At 43.5% G+C, this 12,622-nt stretch overlaps 1 protein-coding gene across 4 annotated transcripts in view; it reads right to left on the bottom strand.

Moving 5' to 3' along the window:
* TET1 (tet methylcytosine dioxygenase 1) overlaps positions 1 to 12,622 on the bottom strand; it is a 65,146-nt gene that overhangs the window by 40,290 nt on the left and 12,234 nt on the right. For 3 of the 4 annotated variants that reach the window (XM_035549268.2, XM_035549437.2, XM_050711842.1), the window contains exon 3: positions 10,345 to 10,395. The exons of the other annotated variant lie outside the window; for it this stretch is intronic. In XM_035549268.2, coding sequence (XP_035405161.1) covers positions 10,345 to 10,395 — 51 coding nt within the window. The remainder of the gene's footprint in view (positions 1 to 10,344; positions 10,396 to 12,622) is intronic. 4 annotated transcript variants of the gene reach the window in all.

The raw sequence follows: 12,622 nt of genomic DNA on the forward strand, positions 1-12,622 counted from the left end.
GACCTTGCTCAAGTTTTTGGTTCTACCGCTTGTTTCCTCATTATCTCTAATTCAGGGACGTGTGAAACAGCACAAAGCCACCTGCGAATTCCTTCCCCACACCCATACATCATAATTTCCACTAACATTACTGGAAGCTGCCTACATGCAATGAGGAAAAAAATAAGAACCAGATGAATCATATCACTTGCACTATTTGTTTCATATTTTATTTTTCCATACAAAGAATAGAAGTTATCCTAAAATCTTTCTTCTAAAAAAAAAAAAAAAAATCAAATTATCTTCTTTTTGAGTAATACATTGCCTTTTCTCTTTTGTTACTGTACTGCAATGGATCCTAAAAAAAAAAAAAATATATACCTTTTTCCTCCTTTTACCAGACTTTTCAGTGGCCTTTTCCGTTTAATAGGTAAAGCTATTGTTTCCCAGAATAAAAAGAAGCACAGACATAGTAGCAGGGGCAGAGCTCGTTTGATTCTTCTCCATCTAAGCCTGACAGACCAAAAGCAATAGCTCAGCAAAGCCTTTGCAGCAGAACGACCTAGGAGCAATCTATCTTCCAGGTCTGAATCAAAGCACTCCAAACTACAGGCAAGGATACCACGCTTCCAAGCAACAGTCTTAAAATTCATGGAAGCTGAGCACGAAAGACCAATCTGATTGATTTCTAAAGCTTTTACACAAGTGTAATGAAAAGTGGTAGAATAAACTGGATCAATAAAAGTAATTTCCTCTCTTCTTCATTAAGGGGAGCACAGCTCTAGCTGGGGACATAAAACACTAACAAATCTCAAGCTTAGACCCGACAATAGTTAGTACTATTACACGAGGAGCCATAGGAGTATGGTCTGATGTAGCCATTACTAAATTGCTTAAACTCAAACCAGACATCCTATCTTTTTTGTATTTTTTAATTATACACACACACAAAATTCACTCCATGAGGCAATGCTTCCAAGCACACATGAAAAGCCAATCACAGTGAATCATTCCCACAAAAGTCAAAAGGCTGTGTGTAATATTGAGTTTTCTTTCTTCAACACGAGATGCCTCCAAAGTAACGCAAAGGTTTCACCAATTCACAATCAAAATACAATGCCAAGGTGACCCTGAAGACTTTTCCACATTTCCTGTACAATGGCGACCAGAGCACAGGTTTGTATTTCGTTTCGTGCCTCTATAGGTGGTAACAACCCATTTTGTACCAAAGGACACAACCAGAAGCAATTATTGCCATGAACCAGTAACAACAGATGATGCCCAGATAAACAACTGATAAAGTGGCTCTCAAGATCCCAAGAGATTAAAAACCAGCTGCACCTGCTCGCTTGTGCCAAAGCCAGGATGACCTGAACAGCAGTTCTTCCAGGGTCACAATGTTCAACATGGCAAAAGGACGGGTGAGCAAGGAGCACCTGCACTCTGCACCTCTTCTCCACGGCAGTGCTGTGGATCAGGCCAGACCCTGCTACAGCCCCGCGTGCCCCCCAGGTTGGCACAGAGCTGCTAAGCTCAGAGCTCAAGTGCCTTGAGAGGAATTTCCTTCCAGAAAAATGGTTTGGGGAGAAGTTAAAAAAAAAAAAAAAAAAAAAAAAAAAAAAAAAAAAAAAAGAGAGACAAACAAACTTGATCTAAAAGAGGTTGGCCATATCCCTTTGTCGCCCACACTTCAGGTATTTATAAACATTGACAAGATCCCTCCCCCCCAGTCTTCTTTTCTAAAGGCTTAACAGACACAGGTCCCTCAGCCTTTCCTCACAGGCACATGCTCCAGGCCCCATACCATCTTTGTGGCCCTCTGCTGGACTCTTTCCAGTAGACCCTTGTTTTTTTGTACCGGGGAGCCCAGAACTGGACACAGTACTCCAGGTGAGACCTGACCAGGGCACAGTAGAGGGAGAAGATCACCTCCCTTGACCTGCTGGCCACACACTCCTTTTAATGCACCCCAGGATCCCATTCCCCTAACACAGGTACCCCAAAGTGGATGTGTTACAGAAAGAAAGAAAAACTGTAACAGTACCTTTTCTGCTACAGAAACCAATATAAACTAGTGTCTTGCTTGACTTGTTTGTTTTACTGATGTTTTGATTTATTCAATCATTTATCTTCAACATTGAAATGGTACACTCAAAGAGACAGCTCTGGAAAATATAGCACTCAATTAACCCACAGAAGAAAAATGATATGATCATCAGCAACATGTATTCCCTAATATAACCTTCCCCTAATGTGCTTTAACTCAAATGGAGAGATGAAAGAAACTCAGTCTTTGAATTTATCCATCCTAGCTAATGTCTCCTGTGGTCTACTCATTTATGAAGCCATCACCGTAACATTAACAAAGTCCTGCCTGGCCCGTAACTGTAAATGGGGAATCATCACAGAGTGCTCATAATGGGGTCTTTAGGGAACAGATCACAGCCATGTGTAACATTCTTAGCAATGACCTGTAAGAAAAGTGAATTTAATACTGGTAGAAAAATAGCAAAAAATGAAAAAATCAGACATGATGTTTCCTAAATTGACCGGCAAGGTGGCTGCAAGCAAACCTTTCACTACAGATACCGGTGAAGCTGTGTATCTAACAACGAAGACATCAGACTGTACTTACAAAATGCAGGTTTTAGCTTAGAAAGCAACGACCTTAGGAAGGCCATGACGATGGTCAACAACCAACTGCACAGTAACTATAGAAACTTCTGTTGCAACTTCATGGCCAGAACGGCTAGTGAGGATCTCCAGTGCATAAACAACAGTGTAATTAGGAAGACAGATTATTTTATACCCAGTGTTTGGCACTTTTACACCTGCTACTGGAACAGAGTGTCCGATCCTGGCATCCCCAATTCAAGCAAGACATTTATATGCTGGACGGGGCTTGGAGGACCATGTGAACGACAAAGGATTGAAGTATCTTGAAGTGAAAGCCTCGAGTCCACTTTCTACAATTTACCAAAGAAAAAGAAAATTGAAAGGCCACGAACTATTGCTAAGTCTATGTGGAAAAGAAAGCCAACAACAGAAGGCTCCTTGTTCTAGCAGACAAATGTATAACAAGACTCAATGACTTTAAGTGAAGGACAGAGAAGTCTGGGCTGCAATTATGGTGCACATTTTTGCAGAGGGACAGAGAGAGGAAAGAATCTTTTAGGCACCTTGTTAGGCGTTTCATTGTCCTTTTCATCCATGGGAATTCTCAAATTCAAGTTCATTGAGGTATTTTTAAAACATGATGCTTTAACCCAAATAAATTTATTCAGTCGTACGAGCTCTCAGAAAGGTTGCTCAGATCAGAGCAAATGATCACAAAGACTTTGCCCGGCTTTGCCATAAGCAAACCAAACTAACACAAGTTCATGATTTTCACTCAGTTCAGATCTTTCACTAAGGATCTGAACAGCTGCGTAAGGTAATGTTCCAGTTCCTGTAACCTAACCAGGAACACATTCAGCTCCTTATTTAGGGCTCGGTTTAAGTGCCTAACCACCTGTTGCACAACCAATTGTATTCACAACTTGCTACCTACTGGTACAGCAGTTCTCAGACCAGATCTGAGAAAGACACACAACCAGTAAGTTAACAACGCTACACAGCCCTGCTGCTGTCCCTCACTCTCAAATTCAGCCACAGGTCCCAAATAGAGCAACAAGTCATGCACTGAGTTGTTTTCAAATTCAAACATCTGTATTGTAGGAGTATTCCAGCCTGGTGTTAAAGCTGATGAGAGGCCACAAGACTAGAAAGAATATCTAACACTCGTTACCAATGGAAAAGCCACTGACAGGTAAGTCAGAGGACCAGCTAAAGGCAATTCAGATAGAAGAACTAGAAATAGTCATGCTGATCAGCCAGGCCACCCAACTACAAGCCACTATTCAGGAGTCTGCATCTATGCCTTGTTTATTCCCATGAGGAAAAAAGCTGGAAGTGGCAAACAATGTTTCTCTTATACCAGCTAGCATGCTCACAAATTTAAATAAAGCTAACAACAGAATTTACACACACAACTTCCACGTTCTCCTTAGAGGAGTACCAGGCTCACTCACATACTGCAATAACAGCAACGCTCTGGAACAGCACTGCAACAACAATGGTGTTTGAGTTACAGAATTCAGGCAGAGATCAGCTGCTACAAAAATAGATGCTCTACGTTTTTAAATACTTGGAAACTTTTCCTCTTATTCACAAGTTCAATAAAAGCTTACTTTACAAAACTGAAACAGAGCCAAATTTTACTGAAAAGCACCAATTAAATAATACAACATGGACAACACCAACAAAACACTGGCAAAGGAATTCCCAACTGAGTGTCAAGGCACAAACCAATCAATTTTAAGTCAGACTTGGAAAATCCGTATTAAAGGTTTAATGTTAAAGCTGTTAGGACAACAAGATGACAGCCAAACATGTTCTATACAATAATTTTACAGACGTTAATGAAAAGTGGTGGCTGCTAGGTCATTTATGCAATTCTGTTTTTTTTCTTGATATTGGTTAAGTTTCATATACTTGATATTAAAAAAAAAACAACATTGTTGGAATGCATGGATTCTTTCTAACCTTGTAATTATAAGATCTAATTTGCAAATTTATTGTAGTAGGAATTAAAGCCTTTGGTCCCTACAAAGGCAAGGCTCTTATACTAATGCCCATGGAAAAGCCTGCTGCAGTGGTGTCTGCAAGATTTTTTTTTTTTGCATTTGTATTGCCATATATAAAAACTTAGCATAACATCAGAGAGATGAAGCACACAAGTGAAAATCTGGTCCCACTCAAGTGTGCTGAGGACTTCTCACTGGGTTTCCTCCCACAACAGTTACTGAAAGCAATAAACAAACTTGCTTAGCAATATGGTATAGGATTCTAAACAAGTAGAACCCATTTTCACAGCATTTTCTAGATACTATTATTATCTACAAATGTATGAGCATCAGATAGCAAACACTGACAACTGATTATTGCAGTCTGCAAAACTATCTCAAATATTTCAGTGCCTACATTACACACGGCAAGTACAAGTGTTCAGTAAAGCTCTTAATTCAGTAGTAAATACAAATAGTATCAAGAAAACATACCTAGAATATGAACGTGTTTGTTTTGTAATGCTAAAACTTCATTAGAAATATCTAAACTTAAGAACAAACCTGTGCATTTGATCTTTATTAATACATGGACGTGTTTTCCTTCCTTCCCACAAACTATGTTACTTCACTGATTATTTTATAAGGTTTTTGATCACAGACATTTGCTACCTTTTCAAGGAGCTCTTCTCTCCTCTGAATTCAACACAGTGGAATGCCCAGCACTGCACTAAAACACATAGTGACAAGCAATATCTACAGTATTAGATATTCAAAGCATGTGCAACTCCACCCCCACAAAAAACACCATAACTGCTAGGATGATTGAGCATGGCCCTGCTTCATCCTGCCTCTGTCTCCAGCACTCCCTGAGCAAGAAGAGGAGCAGCACAATCCTCACAACTGCTCCACCACAGCAGCACGTGAGTTATAACAAAGCCCTGGTCCTCCCTCCTTGCCCTTTTCTCAGAAACGTCCCTTTCTTCCCTGACATTCTGCAGGTTCGGTTGGGTTGTGGGTGCAAAGAGGAGGATGCTGGTTCTGCTGGGCAAGTAGCGCAGGGGTCCTCATAAGGAGGCGGGTGGGAGAGGAAGGGGCACTACAGCAGGGGAGCTCTACAGGAGCAAGGGAAGAGCAATGCCTCCACGCCCTACTGAGCACCATCAGCACCACAGGAAAAAGTCCACAAGGGACAGGCTTCAACTCCCTCCAAAACACACTGAATAAAGTTAAGAGTGATAAACTTACTGGAGTGAAATCTCCAATTTACAAAGGCCTTCTTTGTTAAGACTCCATTCAAAAAACCCATCTACATACAGGTGAAATTTAATGGCAGCGTACAAAGGAAACACAGTTACTCATGTGGAAGTGCTGGAAAGGCTGCACAGAGGGAGGTACGGTACGGAATTACAGCTATTATCATGCCTGCTCACTTCAAGTGAGGTGCACGAGCCTGACAAGAGAAAAAAGATAATCCAATTTGGACACACACTCAGTTTCAAAAAGGTCCTCAATAAAAAGGAACATTTTTGAAGTAAATGCTTTTAATTTTGAATTAAGTTAACTGCAAAGTTACTCCTTTGTTATTTTAGTTTTAAAAATAAAAGTTGGATAATTTGTGTAAGCCACTCCTATGCCAGAAGTAAACTCTCCCTATCGAACAGAGGAGCAAAAGGCACAGAAGTAGGCACACACTTCCAACCAGTACTCAAAACAATTTTAATTGGTATTTTCTAAATGAGTATGTTCCAAGGTGAAAATGTCCCTTTAAAAAACACAAAGCTCAAGACCAGTGCTTTCTGGACAGTGTCCTTTCCAATTCCTATTACACCATTCTGCCTTCTTCCTCTGTAAAATTGCACAGCACTGCAATTCCATCCATTGACTTGTTGATATCTTCTTTTAAAAATGAAGAAAAATAACAAAGTTGAATTACTTCCAGCTACATATTCTGGCAGACATTTTGCACCAAAACCCATATACTCTAAGTTATAATAGATGTTTAAAAATCAGTTAAATTAATGCTCACTTGAAGCACTATCCTGCACATTTCCAGTTGCTTCTGTTAACTCTTGTTAACACACATGAGGTTAAAAGAGTGCATTTTTAATTTTAGCAGCAAAGCAAACCGCATTTTGAAAAGGAATAACAACAGCAGATCTGCCATACTGACTTTATTTCTAAACACTGTTTTTGTTAAGAAACACCATGCTTTCTACACACGGTAGAGAAATATTAAGAGAGTGCTCAAGTCTGTATTTGTAGCTTTGATGGAAATGAGACTCCCACTAGTTCCCAACACAATGTTTAGCAATAAATCAAGTTCTAGATACTGAGTCATCTCTGGCTTCTGGCTTGGATTAAACCAAACTGATTGTAGAGCTTAGCAGACATCTTTCAGACTTTTCTGGTGCACGGATCACCGTGACAGTGTTTGTGCGTAAACATGCGAACAGAATCGGTCAGAGAACAAAGAATGTGCATGCAGTTATAATGCTCACTTAGCACCGCATATATTATTGGGAATCTCTCTCCTCGGTCGCTCTTTTTTAAAAAATTTTTATGTAAAAAACCCAACTCCATGAATGCAGCAAACATCTGCAGCCATCCAAACAGCGGCCTTGGCTCCACAGAACCTAGCAGGAAGACCATGGAGTGCACTTCTTCAACAGCTGCACCCTGCCTTGTGGGAGGTTTCCTTACTGGTGTCACTGCTCAGTGTGATCTCCCTGACAGTATGATGCCAAGTTCAGCTGTCCCGCTCTTCTGAGCTGTGGTTATAAACTTGTGTGTGGCTGCAAATGTTTCCTCACCTTTAAGGGGGAGAGGTGCACTGCACTGCCCAGATTGAGTGAGAACACTGCTAAGTGGCTAAAAGGAGAATGCTAATAACTAAGTGAAGCAGAGCTTATAACATGTCCTTTGAAATGCAGCGAAATTAATTTTTCAGTATGAATCCCTTCTATCTAGATTTTCCTGCTTAAGTGGGGAAAACATGAACGATAATCTCAAAAAAAAAACCAAACCAGGAGTATTCCTTCTTTAGTATCTATTTCTACGAACTCACACCAACTGTTCAAGGAACATTTGCTCATTAGAAGAGATGAATATTTCAGATGTTCTTTGAAAATAAATATGGAGAACCAAACACAGTAGTTATGGCACAGTGGAATTTCCTAAATGACTCTTAAAATAATGAGAAAGGAGCAGTAAAACACAAACACAGAAAATGAAAAAATATGAAACGAGAGGTACAATGTAACAGAATGGGTCACTTTTGTTCATAATGTTTCTATCTGTCCAACCTGATTTCAGCAGGAAAATATTGTGTGTTTTCACCCAATACAGAAGACCTTGGTCCTAAGAAGTATAATCAGGAAGATCACCAACCCTCTGAATAAATCAATGTACATGTATAAAGACTTAGCATGACTGGAGAAATACTAACTCAGCGTATCACTGGAGCAGAGTACTATAAAACAGCCTTTAAGAAAGTTTACAATCCTCTTAGAAGCAAAATACAATGAAAAATTATTAAATCCTGTTAAAAATTTTGCACGTGTCACTGGTTAGCATCCCTCAACCACTATTGATCATTAAAACAAAGGCTGAGGTTGTAACCCAATAGATACAATACCACTTGGCGAGACAGTCCCACCAATAAGCCAGGTTAGAGAGTCATATAGCAGAGTGTCATATTTCTAAAATGCCCTTGTGAAGAAGACTATAAATTATGTAGCTTTTTGGAAGTTTACTGCAGCTGACAGAGATGCAACCTAATTTAAATTGACCGACCTGCCTCCCTAAAAACAAAGCTAAACCTCACCAACCCCAAGGCAACTACTTCCATGAGATGCCTTCAGGGGTACCATGCTTTACTTGGTGCACACAAGTGAGCAAACTCATCAAATGCAATTCAGCACCATGAAACAAAGACAAAATACTAGCAAACTGAAAGAACTGTCCCTAAAACCAAAGGGGAAACACCACAGAATCAATTCAGCAAAGGAAAAGTCAAAGCAGAAATAAACACAAGCCCAATGACTAACATGATACCATGCACACACACAAAAACAGACAAGCCTTTTTCCATTTAAGAGCCAAGAAAAAACTGTGTGGAAGGCTTTTTGGAAAGGAGAGGAATGACAGCATCATATTACATAGCAACCTGCCCTGCCATCAAATCAGAAACAGTGGTAAAACCAACTAAGGAGAAAAATCTGAAGACCCTCTATGAACCCCCCCCGTATGCAGACATCTGATACAACACGGCTACCTATGACAAGAAAGATTTCTCATATTTGACAGAACAGATGTCATACCAATTACACATCACAAAACTGAGTGACCCTTTTACAAAACGTCCTTATTTTGCACGCCCTCTATGTAACCACACAAAGTGTACGATGAACAAACGCTCAAGTTTTAACTGCACCTTGCCTTATGCTACAAAAGTGGCAGCAACTAAAATGGGCAATTAAAAGCATATCCACGCCTTAATGAAACACGCTAATTTAGTAGATCAATCTATTTAATGGAAGAAGAGGAGTACTTGTTAGCATTTTATAAGCACTATTGCTTAGCATTACATAGCTAAGCATGCAAGGAGGTGGTTTGCACAACTACACCCCTATGAAGACACACACTTGAGGTCAGACATTTGCAAGTCAAGTAACTTATTTGCTCCTTACTTAACTTTTAACTTCACCATGTCTTACAAAATTACAACTTCTTTCAGTAAGTTTCTGCAATATGTAACAAAGACAAAGGTGCTAAGGAACTGGGATGATTTCAAACGAAATGACGCTACAGACATTCAGCACTTATCACATCTACCGCGTCCCATAACTTCTGAAATTTTTATGTACTGAAACAATGCTAAACTATGTTAAAATCACATTTAGCTGCACTCCATATAAAGAGAACAGTTCTACAAATAAGTTTAACAACATAACATTTTTCTCACTTTCTTTATCTTCTTTCTACAGCTGCACCATCCATCCTTCAGCATTTTAGTTTGAAAGAACAGGATTCAGAACTTACTTCTATTCAAAATACTCTAAAGATGAACTGAAAAAGGCAACATGAATTTGCTACCTGTTACTTTTTAAAATTAAAAAAATGGCCATAAATGTAGTAAAACTGTACATTGGATAAAATATGAAACAATATAGTTGGAAAAACAAGTCTTGTTATTGTAAAAGATAGCCATCTTAAAAATCTTGATGAAACGTTACCACGTGAAACTGAAGGTTTTTCTAAGCTTACAGAATTTTCAGTTTCACTTGAGGTGTTCTAAAGTTTAAAGAAAAAGGAAATCAAAACTACTGCAATTGAGGTATGAAATTTCCAGTTTCATTAATTTGGTTTATATTAGAACAATGACTTCTCACATTCAATTTCACATGCTGTAAAAGCTGGATATTGAAAAACCCAGCCCGTGTTCAATGGCTATCTTTGGAAGGAGGTGAAATAGAAAAAGAGAAAATTAAAGTGAACGTTGGATACAATGGGAAGCAAACTTTGTAGTCTGCAGCGTCCTGCAGAAAGACTCAGCTATGTATACAACATGCTGGAAAGCGGAGGGGGGAGAGAGGAGAGAGGGAGTAAAAAGAAAATGTTCTGGGCTTCAAAATTAGCTAATCTGCTGAAGAGCTGGAAAGCGCTGCTTCCCAGGGTTAACCCTTTGGCCTCCTGGTCGGCGTGACAAGGAAAGGCTGCTTAAACCTAGGGGAGAAACATTAAAGCGATCGTCGGTTACCTTAAAAACTCTTTGCTTCCTCCTCTGAGGCCTTTTGTTTTCAGTTAGCACCTAAAAAAACACCAAATCGCACAGTAAGTTGCGGTCACAAAGGCAGCCGGCTCCGCTCTGCCTCCCGAAGTGCACCATCTCGCCAGTACCCCGCACGCCCGCCCCGCGGCACCCCGGAGGGCCGCCGGCGGCTCGACGCGGCCCCGCCGCGGGCCGAGGGGAGAGGCCCCGCCGCCCCCTGGAGCCGGCCTGGCCGCCGCCGCCCCGCATTCCTCACAGCGGCGCCCCCCCGGCGGCCATCTTGCTTCCTGCCGCAGCGCCGCCCTCCCCTCCGGCCGGCGGCGCGGGAGCGAGCGCGGCCCCGCGCGCGCGCGCGCACCCCCCCGTCTCCTTTCCCCACCGCTCCCGCCGCGCGCGCCCGGCCCAGCCAATGGGGAGGCGGCGGCCGCCCCGCAGCGCCCCCCCCCGGCGCTGCCCGAACAAAGGGGCTCCTGTGCCGGGGCCGCGGCGGCCGCCCGCAAGACGCGGCCCGGAGCCGCGAGGGGGACGCGGAGCCGGAGTCGGGGGGGGAGGTCACGGGGGGGGGGGGGGGGGGGCGGGGAGCGGCGCCCACCCGCGCGGCCGCGTGGCTCCGCGAGGGGCTCTCGAGGTCAGGCGAGGACACGGCCCGCGGGCACCCGCACGCACGAGGGAGGGAGGGGGGAGCCCACGCGGGGCGGGAGCGCGCGTGGGCAGGGAAATGGCAGCGGCTGAGGGCAGGCGGGACAAAGGGGCGCACGCAGGCGGCCCCCCCGCTGCCAAAATCCTACAAATAAAGCGGAATCGTGCACGGGGGCTGCCGGACGGCGGGCCGCAGCCCTACGGAGCTCGCCCCAGAACGACTCGAGCCGAGACAGCCAGGAGCTGGGAGAGCTCCCCGGTAAAGCAGCATTTTCCGTCGGAAACCAAGAAAAAGGGGCAGGCTGGCAAGCTGCCCGCCACCTCTAATTGCAGCACCCTCCTTAAATACGCCTGGGGTTTCGGCAGCACGTCAGAAAGCCACAAGCAAGCAGGCCTCATTGTTGGGTCCTATTTCCCCGCTCCTCGGATTACAGCTATTAAATGAGACGTCTTGAGACACCTCGGGAAGGCCAGCGAGCTCCCGCTCACCGCTTTCCCCTCGACTCCAGACCCCACAGAGCTCCTGCAGCCCCCGCCTCTAACACCCACCTGAGTCCACGCCAAAACAAAACACACACCGCACAACCCCTCCAGGCCCTAGGACACGGGCACCTGGGCAAGCCTTGCAGAAAGCAGGCTTTGGAGACACTGTTACATCTGCACAGCCTGCCCCTGCAAAGCCCTTTTCCCCAGAGAGCCTAAAAATAAGGCAGGGATCATCACCTCGCTGCCCCACACGCAGCTCTGGAGATTCCCAGGCCCTGCCCTGCAACGCACCCGGGCAACCTGGACATGTGCCATGACATGACAGCAGCCCGACAGGCTGCTTCCCCAAATGAGGTGGACTTTTAGTAGCAAACAGCTGAGAAGCAGCCTTCAGCAGCTCCTGTGTCAGCTCCGAAAACTGCAGTCTCAGAAAAACAGGAGAAAATGCCCGAGTTCCCCACTGCCGGGCAGCTGGGCTTGTCCAAATGCTCTTTTCTCTGGGGAATATTCCTGCAATATTCTACCGTCCCTCTCTGGATGTGCAATGCCAAGCTTTTTTCCCCTGCCTTTCAAAGCTTGCTAACACCTTTTCCTTTTCCTTATCTGGCTGCTCCTTCAGGAACCAGTAAAGGTTTAGGATTTCTTCTTCACCAGCTCCCCGCCAGGCCACCACAGCCCGGGTCCCTGAAGGGCAGCATTACCTGTAGCGGCACTGCCGCGCGGGCACTGCGAGCGGAGCCCGCAATGATTTCTCCAGACCTTCTCCTTGCTGCGTCCCTGCAAAACCCATTACCTTCAGCGAGGTAACATACCACTGAGGGTTTATGGGGATGTTATTTTTAAGGGATATTTTTCAAGCCCAATATAGTTTTCAAATCTTTATCTGGATGATGTGTGAATTAATGAAAATAACAGTAACATAACCAATACCAGCTCCAAACATGCAACCGATACTCTCTTTGGGTTGAATGCTTGCGCACACACAGCCGTGTATGTTGGACTGTGCATTTCAAACTACATTCACGGATCCTACAAGCCAGGTCTGACTCTCTCTATCCATAAACCCACCCAAGACCTTAAGAAAAAAAAAAACACACCGCATTTTGTGGGTTTGTTTGTTTTTTTTTTTTAAACACCATGC

This window comes from Cygnus atratus, chromosome 7 (genome assembly GCF_013377495.2).
Source record: "Cygnus atratus isolate AKBS03 ecotype Queensland, Australia chromosome 7, CAtr_DNAZoo_HiC_assembly, whole genome shotgun sequence".
In the NCBI taxonomy this organism is placed as follows: Eukaryota; Metazoa; Chordata; class Aves; order Anseriformes; family Anatidae; genus Cygnus; species Cygnus atratus.